Here is a 24287-nt window from a genome sequence, read left to right on the forward strand (position 1 = left end):
CAAAAGTTTCCTAACAGTTCTGAGTTTCCCTGTCACAATCATGTGATTTTCCACTGCCAAATGTCGGCCGCACTATTCAAATGTATTCCCTTTGCCACTTCTTTTCCTGTTAAAAGATTTTGCCTCTCAGATTTTCAGTGTACTCAACTGCCTCAGATTTGATATAACACAGTGTGAAGCTGGATGAACACAACAGGCCAAGCAGCATCAGAAGAGCAGGAAAGTTTGACATTTTGGGTCGAGACCCTTTTTATTTTTTCTGAAGAAAGGGTCTGATGAAGGGTCTAGGCCCGAAACATCAGCTTTTGTGCTCCTGGGATGCTGCTGGGCCTGCTGTGTTCATCCAGCCTCACATTTTCTTATCTTGGATTCTCCAGCATCTGCAGTTCCCATTATCACAGTCCTACAGGTTGCCTACAATCACCATCCAATAAGAGGCCAGCAGCTCTAGAAATGCCAAGGTGGATGCCATTGCTGCTGCCAATAGAACAAGCCTTGAACTCCTAGGATGGAGGATTGCCCAAGGGGTGTGTGCATCGCTGGCTCGGCAACTGCCCCTGAGAAGGTGACAATGGCTACCTTCTTCAACTGCCAATTCCTTGGATGTGCTGACACTCAGTGCTTTTAGGAAGGGAATTCCACGATTTTGACTGAGCAACAGTGAATGAATGGTGGTATAGTTCCAAGTCAGAATGGTGAATGGCTTGGAGGAAAGATTGCTGGTTGTGGTGTTCCCAAGTATCTACTACCTTTGTCCTTTTACGTGGTAGAGGCCATAGGTTTGGAATGTGCTGTCTGAGGAGTGTCGGTGAGCTATTGCAGTGCATCTTGTTGATGGTATACACTGTGGCTGCTGTGTGTCTGTGGTGGAGATAATGAACATTGAAGTTGGTGGACAATCAACTGTGCTGTTTTGTCCTGGATGGTGTCAAGCTTCTTGAGTGTAAGTATGGTTTAATGGAATGGGGTGGGATTTTCATAAATTGGGAGCTTTGGGGATGATGGTCAGGTAAAGACTGTTGTAAGCAAGGTCAGGGAAGAGTAGTTTCTCGTGGCCTTGGGCCCAATCTCTCAATAGTGCGCAGTTTAGTGCAGACTCAGGTTCCCCACTATAGGGAAGGGAGGAAGATGGCAGATTCCAGTCTACTAACGTCCAGTCTGAATTAGTTCATTTCTTGTCTCCAGGCTGGAAGATTCCACCCAGAGAATTTGAAATTAGTTTGTAAAGACTTTTTTAATGCATTCATTAACCATCCCTAATTGTTCAGAGTGAACTACATTGCTGTGGGTCTGGAGTCACAAATAGGCTGGACTGGGTAAGGACAGTGGTTTCCCTCCTTAAAGGATATTAGTAAACCAGTTGGGTTTTTCCCAACAATTGACAATGGTTTCATGATCACCGTTAAACTCTTAATTCCAAATTTAAAATAAAATTGAATTCAAATTCCACCATCTGTCATGGCAGGGTTTGAATCCAGGTCCTCCGAACATTACCTGGGTCTCTGGATTATTATTCTAGCAATAATGCCACTAGGCCATCCCCTCGAAGAGTAGTTGGGTAATGGGAGATATGAATAGTGTAATGTCCTTAATATCACAAGCTATGAGCCCATTTTGTTGTTTCAGACTGTTTAACAATTATATGGCCAGCTAAATGGATGACTGACACAGTGCTGTGAAAGAAGTCACAATTTCTTTAGTGGCGGGAATACAATTTATGACAAACAATAAAAAAAGGAAAAAAAAAACTTTTTTTTGTTGTGTGCTGCGAATAATTGTGGTCCCAAAGAGAATATAATACTGGCCATTGTAGGAGAAGTATGTAGGAGAAGTTAATGGGCATCTTCCTGCTGTGTGAGTAGTCAGCACTGAGATGAAACTGTATTCAGTTCAACACAAAAAGAATGATTATAATGATCAACAGTTATTGTAACAGTTATTGTCAAATAAAAGGAACCAGTAGTCAACAGCGTTGCAAGGATACCATTCAGTCAAGTATAGGATAAAGTGAAAGGGAGACATTATTTTGTAATTCTAGTGACCAAGCTGTGAGTCTACTAAGATTGTATCCTCAGCACGTTCCTGTTCAGACATGAGACCTAAACAACATATTCTGGGCAGTTTTCACCTTCATTGCCTCAGACATGTCTTCAGCATCTCTTAGCAGGATGTTGTCACTGCCTCAGGAATACTGAACAAACGGTCAGTACTCCCCCAACATGCGCTCAGTACTAAGCTGGTGATGTTTGTGGTGACTCAGCCACATTGAATGGATGAAAGTTATATCCAACACCTCTTTGGTAAACTGGTGGCTGGTTCTTGAATGCTGTATACCACCACCACCACAAGAAGAGCTGGAAGTGAGCTTTGAAAATAGCAGACCTTAACACTGGCAACTGGGAGACTGATGACTGTGACCTCGAGATGCTGACTGTAAGCTCAGCTGATCAAGAAGAGGTACCAGAGAAAACCAGAAAAATGTACAACTTCTCAGTTCACTGGCTTCTTCCTCTCTAAAAAATGAAGCAGACACTGCCATTCCAGAAAGGAGTTCTGAGCCATACCAGGTAATGCTTATCCCAGTGTTTGCAACCACAACACAAATCATTGCCTTACAAGGCGAAAGGCTACCACGGTGGTAATTCTTGTGATTAAATCTATAATTTCTGGGATCATTTCTATCAGAAATTACAAAGGTGTAGGGAAGACCTAATTTATTATAAAACCAAAAGAACTGTGGATATTGTAAATCAGGAACAAAAACAAGTTCTGAGGAAGGGTCACTGGACCTGAAACAGCAATTCTGAACTTTTCTTCACAGATCCTGCTCAGCTTTTCCTGCAACTTCTGTTTTTGTACTCAACTTCTTATTCTTACTATTTGAGAACTTAGATTCTAATCTGTAGACAAATGGATTTGAGCTTCTAATTCTGTGGCAGTTTTTTTTAAAAAGGGTTAGAAAGTCAATTTTATGCAGTGATTTGAAAACCACATTTTAAGTAGTGATGTGATTTTAACTAATTTATTGTGTCGGGAGATAATAACCATGTTTGCCGGAATGGATTTTATCTTGACAGAGGGCTCTAGAAAGACAAAGTTCATTGGCAGAGAAGAGGTTGATGACAACAGAAGTACTGTTAATAGTAAAAGCATGTCAAAACAAAGCCAGGGGAGAAGTGAGAGTTCTGAGTGTTTCAAGAAGAAAACTTCATAAGTACAAGATAGAGATATCAGAGAGGAAGACATCTCACAAAGATGCTGAAGGCAAAAGTGTAAGGAACTGTGAGTTAGCAGCTTGCTTATACATCTAAAGGAGAGATATTAATTGAAGAAAATAGCATAGTCGATGTATAAGATGTTGCAAAAGTGGAAACTGTGCTAGCTGAGCAAGAATCTTTAAGGTGGAAATAAGAGTGACCCTTTGCTGCAGTTTGAGTAAATGCAAGGTTGCTACTGGGCTAAAAGGCTTGAGTCATTCTTTCTGATATTTTTAACAAGTTTCTTAATGGTTCTCGTACATTGTAATATAGTTTGTCTTTCTTACTTTTGTGTAATAAACATTTATGTTCTTGGAAGTGCATTAAAAGCCTCTTATGGATATGTTCACTGATGGACCTCCAGGGTAGACAAAATTAAAATTAAAATTTATGCTTTGTTAAGGCAGGCCTCAGACTAGGATCTGACTGTTCTCGGATTACCATTGCCTGGCATCATAACATTGCACACTTCAGTTTATTTATTTACTGAAATTTCTCTTAAAATGTGTTCCACACTAAACAAAGTAGAAATATCAATTACAAGACTGAAATACTATGAATGTTGGAAATCTTAAGTAAAAACAGAAAATCCTGAAAATTGCTTAGCCATTCTGTGAAGAAAGAAACAGTTTTAAAGATTGAGGATGGTTGCCCATTATCAGAGGAGTAAAATGCTGAGGATTGAACAGGTTTAAATATATAGAAGGGAGGAGATGGTGGACAAAGGAAGACAGAACAAAATGGGAGGCCTGTGAGTGGGTAGAAGATAAGAAAGAACAAATAACAAAGGGACAAAAGCAAAGTTGCTGGAAAAGCTCAGCAGGTCTGGCAGCATCAGTTTGAGGAAGGGTCACCGGACCTGAAACGTTAACTGTTTTCTTCTTCACAGATGTTGCCAGACCTGCTGAGCTTTTCCAGCAATTTTGTTTCTGTTCCTGATTTACAGCATCCACAGTTCTTTTGTTTTTAATAACAAAGGGATGCAGGAGCAGGGCAAAATGGAGTGATAACAAAACTAGGAAAAAAATCGATCTAAAGAAGATGTAAATGGGTTAATAGAATCATTTCTAACAGCTAATGATGAAAAAAGAATGGGCTGTGCTTATTATTGTGTAAGAGCTTTAAGAATCTGGAGCAAATTTGTATTGATATCATGGACCTTCCCCTCACTGTGTATAAATAGTACAGTGTGAACAGTGTTAATAAAAAAAATGAAAGAAACACATGGAGAGAATGATCTTCTAACATGTAACAGGAAGGTTTGGGCTTGATACATCTCTGAGGACCATGTATTGTAGTATTTAATCTTAATATGTGATACGATGTGAACCATATTATGATGTCACGCAGGTCTGAAGCCAGTTCTTGTTCTTGTCTTTTTTTTATCAGTGTCTGTCTTGAATCCTAACACAGGGATGTGGGCATGAGTTCACACAACAAGAGTTAGGATTTGAAATTGAAATTTTTTTAGCAATGAGTTTATCAATGAGGCCCCTTGTTTGGATATGAAAATAGTGAATGTAAGTCCTGGCTGCCTCTTCCTTTATTGACTTTTAACAAATGGCAACATCTGCCTGGTATGTGGGATGTTTTAGAATCTGTTTTATACCTGAGAAGTCAGCACAACACCCATATCACAGAAATTTTCAGAGATTGAACAGTTGAGCATTCCATTCAAACCTTTTAAACAAATGAGAGGGATCAGTATATTCGAGGATTTTTTCTCCTTCCCCATGAGCACACCCACGAAGTATGCACAAAAATGATCAGTAATGTGGAGGTAGCCCTTCTTCATGTAGACTGGTTGTTCCACTTAACTAGCTAACAAATGGTCTCATTCCTAATGCTGTTGACCATCTTGGAAAGCCATGTGGAGAACCCTGACTGTCTACCTGTGGGCTGTTTAAGTGAGGCCCCATCTAATCAGACAACCTGTGATCCTGGAGGGGCTTCCTGGTATCAAATGGCTGCTCCAATGATTATAATCCACGCCCCAATCCTTACCAATGGCTACCTCCCTAGTACTTAGAACATAGAACATAGAACATAGAACATAGAACAGTACAGCTGAGACATTTCTGATCCTGGTTTCCTCTTGTCACATATCACATTGGTGTGAGTAATGTTGGTTGGCAGCACTTAGAGGTGGTCTTTTGTACCATAAAGGTACATCTGCCTTAAAAGCATCCAGGGAGCTGTGAGATATGCCTGAAATCTGCCTGCGCTCACCAAAGTAGGCAAGGCTAGATTGTTTTGCTCTTTAGGGCAACTGATTCAAACAAATAGCCAAAGAATAGTGGATGCTGGAAATCAGAAACAAAAATAGAAATTGCTGGAAAAACTCAGCAGGTCTGGCAGCATCTGTGAGAAGAAAGCAGAGATATTGTTTTGAGTCCAGCAACCCTTCTTCACAACAAATTACACTTTGTCATCAAAGCTGGCCATACAAATGATACCTGTAATCCTGAATTACAGAAGTACCACTGTATGAATGGAAGGCATTCAGCACATCATGTCTGTCTCAGTCAACATGACCATTTCACTTAGTGCCTCCACCACCATCTCAAGCAATGTATCCCAGACCCTAAGTCCTCATTTGCATTAAAAAATGTTTTCCTTTGCATCACTTTTGCTGCTTTCACTAATTACTTTAACGTCTGTGCCCTTCTAATTTTCCATCCTCTCATGAGTGGGAATGTTTTCTCCCTATTTACTCTGTTCAGACCTTTCACAATGTTGAACATTTAAATCCGATCTCCTCTCAGTTTTCTTTTTTCCAAGAAGAACAGTCCATTTCTCCTGTTTATATTCAGAACTGAACATTTGCAATCATTCACGTAAACGTCTTTCGCACTCTCTTCAATACCATCTCAGACTTCCAAAGGTGTGGCATGCAGAACTGTATACATTACTCCAGCTGATGCTGAGCTGTGTTTTATATAAATTCAACGTAACGTCTTTGCCCCTATTAGTAAAGCCTAGGAGATGGTAGGCTTTATTAACTGCCCTTCACCTTTAAGGACATATGATTGAGTGTCATTTATTGTCTCATTAGTATTGCTGTAGTATTCAGTAAGTTTTGCTATGAGTCTAGAAGCCACTATGAAATCTTCCACCAATTGTCCTTTGAATGATTGTTCCTTGACCAAAATTTACGTGACTTATTTTTCATTGACTGGCTGTTCCTGGAACGTTTGTGGCGCAACTGTCTGTTCCTTGAACAAATTTGGCATAACTGTTTGTGACTCAAGTAATTGTTTCTTGACTTTAACTAGCTTAACTCATTCTGACATTTGAAGAAAACTGAGGTCAGTTTTCATGTGAAAAGTAATAATTCTTGATTATGGAAGTGCCACCCTTTGGTTGTAGAATTGCTTAAGTATAACTATAATCTTAAGAGGTAAACCTCCTGGACATGATATCGGTAGAAAAAGGACTGAGAATGTGAAAAACGAGCACAGGGAGTTAGGTTGGAAGCTAAAGTCCAGGACAAACAGGGTAGTTATTGCTGGATTACTGCCAGTGCCACGTGATAACGAAGTAAGGAAAAGGGAGAGAGTGCAGCTAAACACGCAGCTACAGGGCTGGTGTAGGAGGGAGGGGTTCCATTATGTGGGTAATTGTAGCACATTCTGGGGAAGGTGGGACCTGTACAGTAAGGATGAGTTGCACCTGAACCAGAAGGGCACAAATATCCAGGGAGAGTGGTTTGCTAGACCTGTACGGGATGGTTTAAAATAGTTTGGCAGGGGGTGGGGAACTGGACTTATAATTCAGAGGATGAGGCATTCGGCCTTCTAACAGAAACAACAGGGATTGAGGTGGTTTATAAAGATATGCGGTCGATGGAACCTAATTGCGGACACCGAGATGGTTTAAGGTGTGTATACTTCAATGCTAGAAGTATCAGAAATAAGGTGGATGAACTTAGAGCATGGGTCAGTACTTGGAACTACGATGTAGTGGCCATTACAGAAACTTGGGTATCTCAGGGAGAGGAATGGTTGTTGGAAGTTCCAGGATTTAGATGCTTTAAAAGAAATAGGGAGAGTGGAAAAATAGGGGAACGGGGGGAGTGGCATTGCTAGTCAGGGCAAGTATAGCAGCTAATGAAAGGCAGTTTGAGAATGATATGTCTACAGAGTCAGTTTGGGTTGAGGTCAGGAACAAGAAAGGAGCAGTCACTTTGTTGGGGTGTTTTTACAGACCCCCAAATAGTTGCAGAGAAGTAGAGGAGCAGATTGGGAGGCAGATACTGGAATGGTGCAGAAGTCACAGGGTTGTAGTCATGGATGACTTCAACTTTCCAAATATTGATTGGAAACACTTTGGTTGTAATAGTTTAGATGGAGCTGATTTTGTCCAGTGTGTTCATGAAGGGTTCCTGACACAGTGTCCAACACGAGGAGAGGCCACTTTGGATTTGGTGCTTGGCAATGAACTGGTCCAAGCGTTAGAGCTGTTGGTAGGAGAGCATGTTGGCGGTAGTGATCATAACTCTGTTACTTTTACAATAGCCATAAATAAGGATAGGTACATTCGGCAGGGTAAAGATTATAACTGAGGGAAGGATCATTACAATTCAGTTAGGCAAGAACTGGGTAACGTAAAATGGGAACAGATGCTATCAGGTAAGAACACTATTGAAATGTGGAGATTGTTTAAGGAATGCATACTGCATGTGCTCGATATGTTTGTCCCTAGCAGGCAGGGAAGATGTGGTTGAGTGAGGGAGCCTTGGTTCTCGACAGAGGTCGAACTACTGGTTAAGAGGAAGAGGGAAGCTTATGTAAGGTTTAGGAAAAGAGGAACAGAAAAGGCTCTAGAGGGATACAAGTTAGCCAGGAAGGAGCTGAAGAAAGGGCTTAGGAGAGCTATAAGGGGGCATGAGAAAACCTTGGTGGATGGGATCAAGGAAAACGCCAAAGCTTTTTACACAAATGTGCAGAAATGGAGAATGACCAGAGAAAGGGTGGGGCCAATCAAGGATTGGAAAGGGAATTTGTGCACCGAGCCTAATGAGATAGGAGAGGTCCTTAATGAATACTTTTCTTCAGTATTCACAACTGAGAGGGACCTAGTTGTAGAGGAGGATGTTGTGAAACAGGCAGGTAGGTTAGAGGAGGTCAATGTTAATAAAGAAGATGTGCTAAGAATTCTGAGAAAGTTGAAGATAGATAAGTCTCCTGGGCCTGAAGGGATTTATCCAAGGATTCTATGGGAAGCGAGGGATGAGATCGCAGGGCCTTTGGCAATGATCTTTTCGTCCTTACTGTCCATGGGTAAAGTGCCAGAAGATTGGAGAGAGGCAAACGTCATTCCCTTGTTCAAAAAAGGGTTTAGGGATAATCCCGGAAATTACAGGCCAGTTAGTCTTAAGTCAGTGGTTGGCAAATTGTTGGAAAGGGCTCTGAGAGACAGGATTTATGATCATTTGGAAAGGCCCAGTTTGATTTGTGATAGTCAGCATGGATTTGTGAGGGGTAGATCATGACTCTCAAACCTTATTGATTTCTTTGAAGAGGTGACCAAACATGTGGATGAAGTTGGAGCAGTGGATATGGTATACATGGATTTAAGTAAGGTGTTTGATAAGGTTCCCCATGGTAGGCTCATGCAAAAGGCAAGGAGGTATGGGATAGTGGAAAATGTGGCAGATTGGGTTCAGAATTGGCTGACCCTTAGAAGACAAAGGGTGGTAGTGGATGGAAAATATTCAACATGGTGCTCAGTTACGAGTGGTGCACTGCAAGGATCTGTTCTGGGTCCTCTTCTATTTGTGATTTTGGTAAATGATTTGGATGAAGGAATGGAAGGGTGGATGAGCAAGTTTTCAGATGATATGAAGGTGGGCAGGTTGTGGACAGTGCGGAGGGCTGTTCTAGATTACAAAGGGACATTGATAGAATGCAGAACTGGGCTGAGAAGTGGCAGATGGAGTTTAACCCTGAAAAGTGTGAGGTGATTCACTTTGGAAGGACAAACTTTAAATCAGAATACAGTGTTAATGGAAAGATTCTTGGCAGTGTGTAGGAGCAGAGGGATCTTGGGGTTCATGTCCACAGTTCCCTGAAAGCTGCCACCCAGGTGGATAGAGTTGTTAAGAAGGCGTATGGTGTGTTAGCTTTCATCGATAGAGGGATTGAGTTCAAGAGTCGTGAAGTTATGCTCCAGCTATACAAAAGCCTGGAATATTGTGTCCAATTCTGGTCACCTCATTACAGGCAAGATGTGGAAGCGTTGGAAAAGGTGCAGAGGAGATTTACCAGAATGTTGCCTGGAATGGAGGGAAGGTCTTATGAGGAAAGGTTGAGAGAGCTAGGGCTTTTCCCTTTAGAATGACGAAGAATGAGAAATGACTTGATAGAGGTGTACAACATGATCAAAGGTATAGATAGAGTCGATGACCAGAGACTTTTTCCTAGGGTGGAGATAGCTATTACCAGTGGCCATAGCTTTAAAGTGAGTGGAGGTAGATATAGGGGAGAAGTCAGAGGTAGGTTCTTTACTCAGAGAGTGATAGGGGCGTTCGATGCATTACCGGAGAGGGTAGTGGAATCGGCCTCATTAGGGGCATTTAAGTGGCTATTAGATAGGTATATGGATGATAGTATAAGGCAGGGTTGGAGGTTAGATAGACCTTAGGTTTTGGGTAAAAGTTTGGCATGACATCATGGGCCGAAGGGCCTGCACTGTGCAGCATTGTTCTGTGTTCTATGTTCTAATGTGGCTGTATCCATTATCTTCTGATAATAATGGTACCACTCAGTATTGTATAACCTTAAAATTGATGAGTTGGTAACAGACATAGATATCTTCTTGTCAAAAATCTCAATAACCTCTTTCCTCTCAGAATATTTATGTTTTCCATTCTAATGTAAACTATTCCACCTCACTACCTTTTCCGTATGAACAGCTATTTCAAGTTTTGTTGCTCTGTAACTGTTCTATTCCATCTTCTGAAAATAATTTACTGGTTTGCAGAATCTACTGTGCCTCTGAGGTTTCCTTGCATGCAGCATTGATGTTAGCTTTTGGTATTTGCTGACTGGTTTCCCCTGTGCTGGCCTCCACACATGTATCTTTATGATATTTGCATTCTAAGAATTGAATAGATTCTCCTGACCACCTATAATAAGGTTCATATTCTCTTTTTTTGTGGCTTCTGGACTTCTGCTTCACTCAGCATTTGAACAACATTCTCTTGATTCAAATCTTTCTCTCACTCTAATGAATCTGACAGCCCGATCCCTGTCATCAAGCTAAGCAAGAACTTTGTTATGTGGCATAACCCCTGCACTATATAAGATTGATTTTGAACCAGGCCTTGCAGATTAAAACTGGCATCCACAAGATGCTGTGGGACATCAGCCACTGCAGGACTCAATCATTGCCTGTACCCTCATAGCCTAGCATTGCCTCCCATCTACCATTCCCATCAAGCCAGGGGATCCACTAGTTCAGTGAACAGTGTAGAATGTCATTCAAGATTTAAGAAGTGAGGCACCGAGTGAATCTACAACACAGGACTTCTTGCACAGACTCTTCAGTGCACAATTCATTGTGGGAATTGCCCAATGCATAGATGAAATCTAAGTTCTGCAATTTTTCCACAACCAGCTTTGAATGGTGGCAGATAATTAAACAACTAACATGAGGTGGGATTTCCACAAATATCTCCATTTTCAAAAATGCGGGCACCGAGGACTGCAGGCAAAAGACAGTCTTCAGCCAGTTGTGTGAATTGGATGTTCCATTTCGTCGCCCTCCTCAGTTCCCCAACATCACAAATGCCAACCTCCAGATAATTTGACTAATTCCGTGTGATATGAAGAAACAGTAGGAGGCACTGGATACTACAAATGCTGTGGGCCCTGACAACATTCCAAATATAATACTAAAGACTTGAGCATTGGAACTAGCTACACCCACAGCCAAGTTGTTCCAGAACAATACAACACTGGCATCTAGACAATAATGTGTAAAATTGTCCAGTATGTTCTGTGTAAAATAAATACGATAAATCCAATCTGATTAATTATCATCCCATCAGCCTCCTTTTGATCATCAGCAAAGTGATGGAAGAAGTGCTATCTAGCAACATTTGCACAGCAATAACCCACGTCACTAACGCTCAGTTTCAGTCCCATCAGGGCCACTCGACTCCTGCCCTTTATTGCAATATTGGTTTAAACATGGATAAAGGAACTGCACTTGTGAGGGCAATTTAGAGTGAGTGCCTTTGATATTAAGCCAGCATTTGACTGATTATGGCGTCAAGGGAGCCTAGCAGGACTTCAGTCAATGGGAATCAGGCGAAAAACTCTCTGCTGGTTCAAGCTATACCTAGTGCAATGGGAAATAGTAGTAGTAGTAGTTGTTGTTGTTGGAAGGAAACTGCTTCAAATCCTGAATTCCTCAGGATATCATAGAATCCCTACGGTGTGGAAGCAGGCCATTTAGCTAATTGAATCCACACTGGCCCTCTGAACGGCAGCCTCGGTCCAACCATATTCAGCTGCTTCATCATAGCTTTCCCTCCATCATCAAAGATGAATGCACATTGTTCCGTATTATTTTTGACTCCTTACATACTGAAGCAGTCCATGTCAGTACACACCAATACCTGGACAACATTGAGCCTTGAGTCGGTAGGTGACAAATTTACATTTGTACCATACAAGTGCCAGCAATGACCGTCTCCAGGAAGGAAGAACAGTTTCCTCTTGACACTCAATGGCATTATAATTGCCGAATCCACCACTACCAAGTATTGTAGGGGTTACCACTGAGCAGAAACTGAGTTGAATCAGCTATATAAATACTGTGGGTATAAGAGTGGGTTCAAGGCTAGAAATTCTGGGCAGTGTCTCCTGGACCTCAGCTATTTTTAATGGCTCCATCTTCAAGTGCCATTTGTCTTCCTTTTAAATCCATTTTTGTCACCTCTCCCTTCAAAGAAAAACTCTTTGTATTTCTTCATTCTTGCAAACCAATGCCCCATCTCCAGCCTTCTTTCCTGTCAGAAGTTCTTGCCTCCTGATCCTACACTCAGCTTTCCTAGAGCTCCATTTTCAATTCTCATCATCTTTTCATACAGAACCTAAATGGTTCTTATTCAAGGCAGAGGTAAATGTTTGCTTCTCCTTCCCTACTGGGCTGCAGCCTTTCTCATTCCTTCCTCATTCAACGTGTCTCTACTCTTAACCAGCTTGGTGCACGGCACTCACTTCGTTTCATTTTTATCGAGACAGAGTATCATTTGCGATGGTTTTACTTCCCACTCCCGTACCTTTTTACCTCTGGCAATCCTAGATAGGATAAATCCATCTATCTTTCTTAATTCGAGTCACGATGCTGCCCACCAGCAACATCATCCAAGAATACCCCTTTCGTTTTCACACGTAATCTGACATCTAACTCTGCCGCACCTGTTTTGACTATTGCACTGTTACTGAATTGTCAGACTGCTTACTTAATGACCAGTAGTGGATCTGCAGAAATTTCCTCCAGCTAAATTGGGAACACTGAAGCTATCACCTTCGACCCCAACATTCAAAATCAATTCTGTAGTGACCTGCTCTATCCCTCTCCTTGGCAGCAGTCTGAAATTAAACTGGTCAGTTCGTAACTGTGGCATAACATTCAGACCAGATATAAGCTTTTGATGTAAGATTCATGCTTTCATTTAGGCTGCCTATTTCCTTTGGATCTTGGAGGAAGCTTGAATCAGCTTAAAAATTGACACCTACCTCTATTAAATCTCCTCCAACAATGAAACAGCACATACAAGATAAATTTATCAATAGGAAACTTCTAGGGTCTGGCCCTGAGAACATTTTACGTTTTTCTCACCACTGAGGAAAATTGGCACCAAAAGTTATAAGGGAAAAAAAAACAGCTAGTTAAGGGAAGTAGCCCCTTAAATGATACTACACTCCTTATTCACAAGTCACTTGCAGACTCTGCATTCTGTGCACATGAGTACACGTGGCAATTAATAGATAATAAAATGTGAGGCTGGATGAACACAGCAGGCCAAGCAGCATCTCAGGAGCACAAAAGCTGACGTTTCGGGCCTAGACCCTTCATCAGAGAGGGGGATGGGGGGAGGGAACTGGAATAAATAGGGAGAGAGGGGGAGGCGGACCGAAGATGGAGAGTAAAGAAGATAGGTGGAGAGAGTGTAGGTGGGGAGGTAGGGAGGGGATAGGTCAGTCCAGGGAAGACGGACAGGTCAAGGAGGTGGGATGAGGTTAGTAGGTAGCTGGGGGTGCGGCTTGGGGTGGCAATTAGTGCTTTAGGTGTATGAAGTCTTGCCCTGAACTTTACATTCTGATTTTAAAACGGTTAATGTGCATGTTGCCAACTGTTATGGAATACAGTCTTCAATCTGATGTGTTGTTTGTAATAGTTTAACAGTTGAAAAGCAAATCTCGGAGGCTGAGGCAGTGTAATAGCTCCCCCAAGACCCTGGAGCTGTCCAGCGTGCTGAAATTCAACATCTGTTAAAAACAAGGCTGCCAATTCCTTCGGGTGTAAAGGAGATCTTCAATGAGAAATGAAACAAATAAGTGTTACACTCAGTGTTTTTAATCCTGAATACCTTATACAATGCTGTTTTAGGTATAGTCCATTAGAGATAATTATGTTGTCATTAGTAAGCCATAGATAACAGTAATTAAAAAGTACAACATAGATTAAGGACACTTTACCTACACAACTGTAGGAAAGATTAAATTAAAAATGTTGGCATTCACTGCAAATAATTGGCCCTGTCACTCAATTTTTCCCAATGGACTGTTTTAACTTTGGTAGTGTTATTCCCAGATCGGCATTTAAAGTGTTTTTTAATCATTGTTTTTAGTACGGAGGATCGTCCTTTCTTAAAACTTCTTTGGGAGCCCTACAACAAACAGGTGGCTTCCCACAGTTATGTCAGACAAGCTGATAAAAACCGTGATTTACATTAATATAAGTATGTCACTGGTTTGTAAGAAAATTCCACTAACTGTGTCTGGTGTATTTTCAGTGTTTCCAAAGTATAGTTTCATCCAGTTACTCTAGTATGACACCTATCATATTTTTTAAAAATCTACACAGATTTTGGAATGGGAGTAGACAAATTTACACTGGTGAGATTCAATGAAGAGTTGACAAATAGCTATTCTTTGGTGCATGTGATGTAATATGGAATACCCCGTGATTGTTTGAGAAATAGTTGATGCCATTTGGCAATTAGGTTAGATTAAATTCACTACAGTGTGGAAACAGGCCCTTCATCCCAACAAGCCCACACCGCCCCTTGAAGCATCCCACCCAGGCCCATCCCCCTATAACCCACACACCCCTGAACACTACGGGCAATTTAGCATGGCCAATCCACCTAACCTGCACATCTTTGGACTGTGGGAGGAAACTGGAGCACCCAGACAAAACCCACGCAGACACAGGGAGAATGTGCAGACTCACACAGACAGTCGCCTGAGGCGGGAATGGAACCCGGGTCCCTGGCGCTGTGAGGCTGCAGTGCTAACCCACTGAGCCACCGTCTTGCCCAGCAATGATTTGAGAATGTTCCTATGGGGAAATATAATGCCACCTCTTCCATGACACTGTTTCACTGCAATGGGCAATTGTGTAGAAATAGCATGCCAAACTGGCCTGATTCAAACCTCTTTCTCTCATCAACTCCTCTGCCAGATTTCAAAACATTACATAATTTAACCAGTAGGCATGGCATGTATTTGAACCTATAACATACAGGTAATATCAATAATTTGTTGTTTAATTCATTTGTGGGACGTGGATGATGCTGGCTAGCCAGGATTTATTGCCTGTCCCTAATTGCCTCTGAGAATGTGGTAGTGAGCTGCATTCTTCAACCCACAGGAGGTGGACTGCAGTGGTTCACCAAAAATGTCATTAGGAATGGAATTCCAGGATTTTGACCCAGTGACAGTGAAGGATTTTGATCCAGTGACAAGTCAGGATGATGAGTGACTTAGAGGGGATCATACAGACGTTGGTGTTCCCACGTAAATACTGCCCTTGTCCTTCTAAGTGGAAGTGGTCGTGTGTTTGGAAGATGCTCGCTAAGGGTCTTTGATAAATTTCTGCAGTGTATCTTGTAGATAGTGCACACTGCTGCAACTGAGCATTGATGGTAGAGGGAGTGAATGTGGTGCCAATCAAGTGGGCTGCTTTGCCCTGGATGGTGTCAAGCTTCTTGAGTGTTGTTAGAGCTATACACATCCAGGCAAGTGGGGAGTATTCCATCACGCTTCTGACTTGTGCCTTGTGGACAGGGCAAAGGGAGTCAAGAAGTGAGTTACTCGCTGATTCCTAGCCTCTGACCTGCTCTTCTAACCTCTTTATTTATGTGGCTAATCCCAATCTGCTTTGACCAATGATAGCCCCCTAGAATGTTGATAGTGGGGAATTCATGCCAGGTTAACAAAACCACATCTTAGTGTACTTTAATAAATCAATACCTAAAAGACCACAACATTTCAAGCAGAGATAGTAAGAACTGCAGATGTTGGGGTCAGATAACACAGTGTGGAGCTGGAGCAGCACAGGAGGCCAGGCAGCATCAGGGAAACAGGAAAGTTGATGTTTCATGTCAGGGCCATTTCTGAAGAAGGATCCCAACCCGAAACAACAACATTTCAAACAGTTCATTATTTTCATTGTATGGCAACAAGTAATTGGTGCACAGTCTGATGATAGCTGGAACTTCTCTTATTTTCAATATCCATTTTTTACCTAAGTTTCCAAACTTTCCTGCAAGTTTTGATTGTATAAATGACTTTTAGTCTTTGAAATATCGCAGTGACCTCAAATCTGAAAGAGTTGTAAATTTCTTTGAATAGTTGCAGAAAAAGCGCTTCTTATTCAATTTATTCCACAGGTCTCATGGATATTTTTTCGGAAGTCATTTTTATTCCTTTTTCTTAACATTTCTGCTTATGTTGAAAAATAGATCCAAATGTTGCAATTCACTAGCAGAATTCAAATTCCATTGGAAATCAAGCATTATCTGTGAAGATAAGAAAATTCTTCCAAGTATAATTTTAGTTAAAAAGGTTGCTTTGTGGAAAATTTCTGGGAAACGTTGGCTATGAAGACAAGATATTTCAACTTTATTCACGTTTCCTCAAAATGTTTTGGGGGAATTATAAATATAATACTCTGAATGCTTTTCTTTTCTCCCACCAGACTCTCCAGTCAATCAATAGACTTCTGCCGCTTCTCCTCTCACTTCTTAGCTGATTGTCTCCTTTACCTCCAGGTATGCTATTTCAATTCTTACGTCTGAATTTCAATTCGGATCATGATTGGGAAATAGTTTGCAAAACAAACGAACAATAGGAAAATACCAGATATTTCAATTTATTACTAATATCTATTTAATGATAACTGAATTATTATTGTTACCTTTATCTTCCCAAATATTACATGTTAAATGTAGATAAAGTAAGGTTTTTTTAGTTAATACATGATATGTGGTGTCATTGGCAGGATGAGCATTTATTGCCCATCCCTTCTTGCCCATGAGAAAGTGATGATAAACTGCATTCTTGAATTGCTGCGGTCCATATAGTGTAGCTATACCCACAGCATTGTTAGGGAGGAAGATTCGTGACTTTAACCCAGTGACTTTGAAGGTATGGCGATATAGTGCCAATTACAGATGGTGAGTGGCTTCGATGGGAGCTTTGCAAGTGATGGTATCTCTATATTTTGTTTACTGTTCGTCTTCTATATGATAGTATTCAGGGGTCTAGAAAGTGCTGTTTATGGAGCCTTTATGATCTTTGTAGTGCATCTTGCATCTTGTTGACAAAACTCAGTAGGCCTGGCAGCATCCGTGGGGAGGAAGCATAGTTAATGATTTGAGTCTGGTGACTCTACAGCAGAACTGATAGCAACTAGGAAAATGCGATATTTATGCAGGCCTGAATTTTTTCTATCCACCCTCAATGAACACTGCCTTGCAGAGCTCATCCTCACCATGAACAACTTCTCCTTTAGCTCACCTCATTTTCTTCAGGTCAAAGGTATGGCCATGGGCACCAGTATGCCTGTCTCTTTGTAGGATACATGGAATGTTCCTTGTTCCGGTCCTACTCCAGCGCCCACCCAAATTCTTTCTCCAGTCCATCAATGACATCATCACTGCACTTCCCTCTCTTACCTAGAATTGGAAACGTTTATCAATTTCACTTCCAATTATCGCCCAGCTTTCACCTTTACCTGATCCATTATTGACTCCTCCCTTCCCTTCTCAACATCTCTGTTTCCATTTCTATGGATAGGCTGGCCACTGATATCCATTGAGTCTCACAGTTACCTGGATTGTACCTCCTCACGTCCAGCTTCCTGTAAAGATTGTCTTCCATTCTCCCAGTTCCTCCATGTGTCAGTTGTGAGACTCTGAAACATTCGCCTCTTTCATCAACCAAGTATTCTCCAGCACCATGGTTGACAGACCCCTTAACAATGTCCGACTCATCTCTCACACTTCAGTCATCACTCCATCTCTTCCCTCTCACAACAATAACAGTGTTCCCCAGTCCTCATTTACTATCCCACCAGCCTCCTCATCCAAAGGATCATAGCTACTTTTTAGTTCACGTCCAGCAGCTTGCCATTACCAAATATATTTTCCCCTCTCGTCTGCAAGGATTATTCCCTCTGGGACACCCTGGCCGGCTTCTCCATGTCTTCAAACACCCCCCACATCTCCCATGCAATCATTTTACTTCCTCCATCCTCACTATCCAAGGCCCCAGATGTACCTTTCAAGTGAAGCAGAGAATTATCTGCACTTCATTCAATCTAGTCCACTGTATTCACTACTCAAAATGTGATTTCCTCTACAGATTGAGTGACTGCTTTGCAGAACACCTACACGCTGTCTGTAAAAATAGCCCTGACGTTCCAGTTACCTGCTGCATCAATACATCAAAACACCACTGGGTTTCCTGACCAACATTGTTCTCTCGGGCCTGCTGCAGTGTCCCAGTGAGCCTCAGTACAAGCTGGAAGAACAACATCTCATTTTCAGTTCAGGGATCCTGCAGTCTCTAGGATCAACATTGAGTTCAATAACTTTAGAGCCTGACTTCATCCTTCCATTTTTTTTTACCCACCCCTGGTCCTGTTATGACATGGAAGGCTTTCAGCGCACCCTACCCATTCTCTCCTCCTCTCAGCTCTCATTACCAGAGCTTCTTTTCTGTCTTGGTTTACTGTCAATTATCTCCTCACTTACCTCCTCCTTCATATCTCTCTGGGCTCTGTCTGCACTTAGCTGCTCACTTCTCTCCAAACACCCCGAACCTTGTCTTCAGCATAATTACCACCTTTTCTGAACTGTCATTAGTTTTGATGAAGAATCACTGGCCTTATACATTCACTCGGTTTCTCTCCCCACAGAAGCTGGCAGACCTGCTGAGTTTTGCCAGCATTCTTTTGGTTTCAAATCTCCAACATCTGCACTTCTTTGTTTTATGCAATGGTAAATGATACACACTGGTGTTACCAAGTATCAGTAGTGGATGTCTGTGGATATGGTGCCAATCAAACAACTGCTTTGTCCTGGATGGTGTCAAGGAGCTTGAGTGTTGTTGGAGCTGCAGTCATCCAGGCAAGTAGTGAGTATGCCATTACACTCCTGACCTCTGCCATGTAGATGATGACCAGGCTTTGGGAAGTCATGAAGTGTGTAACTCACAGCAGGTTTCTTACCCTTTGACCTGCTCATGTTGCTACTCTATTTGTATGGTTAGTCCAGTTGAGTTTTTGGCCAATGCTAAGCACCAAGTGCTAATAATAGGAAATTCAGCAAAGGTGATGCCATTGAATGTCAAGTTACAATGATTGGATTCTCTCGTTGGAGAGAATGCCTGGCATTTTGTTTTTCGTGTTACTTATTGCTAGTTATCAGTTCAACCTTTTTTGTAGAGTCTTGTTGTACTTGGACATTGACTGACTCACTAACTGAGGCGCTGTAAATGGTGCTAAACAATTTGCACGCCATCAGCAAACATCCCTACTTTTGACCCTATACAGTAATGGAGGTGGTTGTGAAAAATGTTTAAGCCAATTAACTCTAGTGGAGATATCGTAGGGCTGGGATAACCGATTTCCATCAACTAGAACTAGTTTCCTTTGTGCTGGATATGGTCCAAACCAATGGGGAGCTTTCCCCACACTCCCATTGATTCCAGTTTTGCTAGGGCTCCTTGATGCCACACTCAGTCAAATGCAACTTTAGTGTCAAGGGCAGTCTCTCTCACCTCACTTCCAGAATTCAACTCTTTTGTCCATGTTTAAACCAAGGATGTAATGAGGCTTGGGAGCTGAATGTCAATGTGCAGATTGTTGCTAAACAAGTGTTGCTTGGTAGTTCTGTAGATGATTGCCTCCATCATTTTACCGATGATCGAAATTAGACTGATGTGCTGTTAATTGGCTGGCTTGGATTTATCCAGCTTTTGTGTACCAGACACAGTGAGGCAATTTTCCACATTTCATAGAACCCTTTACTGTGTGGAAACAGGCCCTTCAAGCCAGTAACTCCACACTGACCCTCAGAGCATCCCACCTAGACCCACCCTGCAAAATTTATCTAATCTACACAACCTTGAACACTACAGGCAATTTAGTATGGCCAATCCACCTAAACTGCACATCTTTGGACTATGGGAGGAAACCAGAGACACAGGGAGAACATGCAAACTCCACACAGACAGTCGCCTGAGTGTGGAATTGAACCTGGGTCCCTGGCACTGTGAGACAGCTGTGCTAACCACTGAGCCACCGTGTCACCCATTTCTGGGTGGATGTTCATGTTGCAGTTGTAGTGGAGCACCTTGGTTAGGGACGCAGCATGTTCTGGAAGACATGTCATCATTACTTCTGCTAGTGTATTTTAGGGCTCAAAGCCTATGCAGTATTCAGTGCCGTCAGCCATTTCTTGATATCACATGGAGTGTATTGAATTAGCAGAAGACTGGCATCTGTGATGCTGGAGATCTTCGGAGAAGGTGAAGATGTATCATATACCCATAAATTCTGGCAGAAGAGTGTTGCTAATGCTTCAGCCTTATTTTTTTGCACAGATTTACTGGGCACCCCCATCAATGAGGATAATAATATTTGTGCAGTTTCCTCATCCAGTGAGCTGTGTAAATATCTTCCATCATTCATGACTGGATGTGGTAGGATTGCAGAGCTTAGATCTGACCTGTTGATTGCAAAATTGCTTAGCCCTGTGATAACCTGATATTTATGCTGCTTGGCATGCAAGGAGTATTGTAACATCCCCAGGTTCACACTGTCTGGTGCTACTCCTGGCATGCCTCCTGTACTTTTCAAAAATGCATGTATTAAATAAATTAATCTTACTGAATCTCCAACAGGAGAGAGCCTAATCACTTCCCCTAAAAATTCAATAAAGCATAATTGTTGTTAAATTTACTGCAATATAGAACTATACAGCACAAGAACAGCCCATGATATTTTGCTGTTCATGATACCAAATTAAACAAATCCCTTCTGCCTGCCCTTGGTCCATCTCTGCTCATTTCTTGCATATTCATGTGCTTATCGAAAAGTCTCCTAAATGCCTCTATCATATCTGCTTCCACCACAATCCATGGCAGTGTGTTTCACAATCCTACCACTCTCTGTATAAAAGACTTGCCCCTCCTGTAATGTGGCAACTAGAATTGAATGCAATACTCTAAGTGTGGCCTAACCAAAGACTTATAAACCTGCAAAATGACATCCTGACTCATGTACTCAGTTCCGCAACCAATAAAAGCAAGCTTGCCATACACCTTCTTCACTACTGTATCAACTTGTGTGGCCACTTTCAGAGAGCTAATGATTTGAACCCCAAGATTCTTTTGTACATCAAAGCTGTTTGGGGTCCTGCCATTGACTGTGTAATTTTCCTTAACATTCGATCCCCCAAAGTGCAACATCTTACACTTACACAGATTATACTTCATCTGTCATTTCTCTGCCCATATCTGCAACTGATCTCTATCCTGCTGTATCCTTTGACAACCTTCTCCACTATCCACAACTCCATCGATCTTTGTATCATCTGCAAATTTACTAACTCACCCAGCTACATTTTCATCCCAATCATTTATTTATATCACAAACAACAGAGGCCCCAGAATGGATCCCTGTGGAACACCACTAGTCCCGGACCTCTAGCCTGGAAAACAACCTTCCACCACTACCCTCTGCCTTGTAAGGGCAAGCCAGTTCTGAATCCAAACGGCCAAGTCACCGTGGATCCCATGAATCTTAATCATCTGGATGAGCCTACCATGAGGGACTTTGTCAAAGGCCTTACTAAAATCTATGTAAACAACATCCATTGTTGTACCCTCATTGATCACCTTCATCACCTCCTCAAAAAATTCAATCAAGTTAGTAAGCCATGACCTAACTGGATAATCCATTTTAATGGTCTGGATAGAAGAGCAGGTCAGTGTTTGGGTATCCTGCGATCCTTACTCTGCTTGGAATTTATACTATTTATACTCGTCTGTTACAGTAAGTTAGTGTCATTTCGATTTTGATCCATGTGGGTTTATATGTGGGGGTCCGTATATGTTTGTACATATAGAATTGGACCCCATATACAAACGCATACTGGTCAAAACTGGAATTAACAGTACTCACCACAAAAGGCCAGACAGTATAAATTCCAAGCAGATAGAACAACATCGCTTCATCAGATGCCTCAATGGTGATGTCACCTAGCATGGTGATGAAACATCTGAACGAGAATAAGCCAGCTCGATGAGCAAGTCAACAACCTCACCCACAACCTGAGCTACAGATCTTTGCCAAAACTGTAGGGGCAGGTGTGGCACTCCCTGCAGTTGCAGGGAAAGGTATCGGGGGTGGTGGAGCTCGTGGGGAGTGTGGACTGGATGGGGGAGTCATGGAGTGAGCATCTGTACGAAAGGCAGATAGGAATGGGGGAGGGAAATATCGATTTGATTGAGAGGACGAGTTGTAGGTGGTGGAAATGGTGGGGAATGATACACTAGATGTGGAGGTTGGTGGAGTGGTATGTGAGGACCAGGGGGACTCTGTCTTTATTTTTGTTGAGATAAGAGGTTTTGAGGACAGAAGTGCGGGAAACGCATGAGATGTGGTTGAGGGCATTTTTGATCAATGGAGGGGAGATGTTGCAGTCCTTCAAGGATAAGGACATCCGAGATGTCTGGGATTGGAACATTTCATCTTTGGAGCAGATGTGGCGGAGGTGGAGGAACTGGGAGTAAGGGAACGCATACTTCAGGAGGGTGGATGAGAGGGGTTTAATCAAGATAGAAAGCCAGCAAAGGTAGCCCATCTACCTGCCCCCAAACCCACCCCTCTTCCCTTTATTTATTTCTCAGCTCCCTTTCCCCTACCCAGCCCTGATGAAGGGTCCCAACCCAAAACATCGACTCTCTTACTCCTCTGATGCTGCCTGAACTGCTATGTTCCTCCAGCTCCACACTGTATCATCATTTACACTGTTACCTTGAGGAACAGAGGCAAGAAGCAATGGGATCACTAACGCCTATGAAGTACCTTCCAGGTCCCGTACCTTCCTGATTGGGAACTATATCCTTGTTCCATCAATACCATTGAGTCAAAATCCTAGAACTCACATCCTAACAATACTGTGGGTGTCCTGCACAACATGGATTGCAGTCATTCAAGCAAAGTGACTCACCAATTCCTTGTGTAGCGTAATTAGTTGTGGGCAATAAGTGTTGGTCAAGCTAGTAATACCCATGTTCTGTGAAAAAATAAAACAAACCCTTTGTTTTCTGCTTGCTGAGATCTAATTTCCATTCAATCGGTTTAACTGTCATGGTGTTTGGTCAAATTCTTCATTTTTAACACTTTTTTTTTGTTGTATAGGTCCCTGATGGTCTGAATATAGCTAAAACAAAATCATTAATCATTAGCTGTTAACACTGAAAACTCCAATGCCAAATTGCCAAGTTTTTTGAGCGTGTCAATAAAAAACTGAATGCCAGAAGCTCAAACCTAGGGTTCCAAATTTAGAAGGTGTGTTTTACATCCTGGTTCAGTGTATTCATTGAAGAAAGACATCTAGGATTGGGGAAACGATGGATGATACTTACAGGGACAGGACTACCCTGATGAGGGGTGCGAAAGACATTGCCCACGAAGTTAAGAAGCAAACGGCAAAGAAAGCCAACAAAGGAACAGATCACACACATGACGAATACAACCAGACATCTTATGCCAATTTTCAAAATGATGAACATTACAACTACCGTGGAGAGAGTTATGGAGAGGAACCTCATGAAGATGAAGGATCAAGTGATGCTACCGAAGGCCACGATGAAGAGGATGAAATCTATGAAGGTGAATACCAGGGAATCCCAGATATGGGCCAAAGGAAGGAGAACCAACTAGCCATAGGACAGCCTGTCTCAGATGAGTACAAGGATCGCGAGGAACTGGATGCTGAGAGGAGGGCTGATGAGGAAGAGCTGGCACAACAGTACGAGGTGATCATTCAGGAGTGTGGGCATGGCCGCTTCCAGTGGGCACTGTTCTTTGTGCTTGGGCTGTCTCTCATGGCTGATGGTGTGGAGGTGTTTGTGGTGGGCTTCGTCCTGCCAAGTGCCGAGACAGATATGTGCGTAGAAAACTCCACTACAGGATGGCTGGGTGAGTAACTAAGTTGATTTGCATTCCTTATATTCTGTTCCTTCCTTTATCGAGAGCAAAGCTGTACTTCACTGTATTTTACAAACTCTTGTTCATTTTTTTCATTTTGACAATGCCATTCTCATCATTAAACTGTTTCACAAAAGTATACAAAAAAGTGTAAAATGTGACAGTACTTTTTGGTGAGAAATCCAACCATCAAAGAAAACTAGAGAATATATTACACTGCTATAACTCGGCAGGTGATTTCCTGCTATCGTCTGGTTAAGTGATGTGCGTTCATTTCTTTAA

The 24287-nt window shown here is 42.0% G+C and overlaps 1 protein-coding gene across 4 annotated transcripts in view; it reads left to right on the top strand.

Annotated features, from left to right (window-relative positions):
* sv2ca (synaptic vesicle glycoprotein 2Ca) overlaps positions 1 to 24287 on the top strand; it is a 187346-nt gene that overhangs the window by 26667 nt on the left and 136392 nt on the right. For all 4 annotated transcript variants that reach the window (XM_059644807.1, XM_059644804.1, XM_059644805.1 and 1 more), the window contains exons 2-3: positions 16479 to 16551; positions 23214 to 23996. In XM_059644807.1, coding sequence (XP_059500790.1) covers positions 23426 to 23996 — 571 coding nt within the window. In that variant the 5' untranslated portion in view covers positions 16479 to 16551; positions 23214 to 23425. The remainder of the gene's footprint in view (positions 1 to 16478; positions 16552 to 23213; positions 23997 to 24287) is intronic.

The sequence above is a fragment of the Stegostoma tigrinum genome, chromosome 3 (genome assembly GCF_030684315.1).
Source record: "Stegostoma tigrinum isolate sSteTig4 chromosome 3, sSteTig4.hap1, whole genome shotgun sequence".
Taxonomy (NCBI): domain Eukaryota; kingdom Metazoa; phylum Chordata; class Chondrichthyes; order Orectolobiformes; family Stegostomatidae; genus Stegostoma; species Stegostoma tigrinum.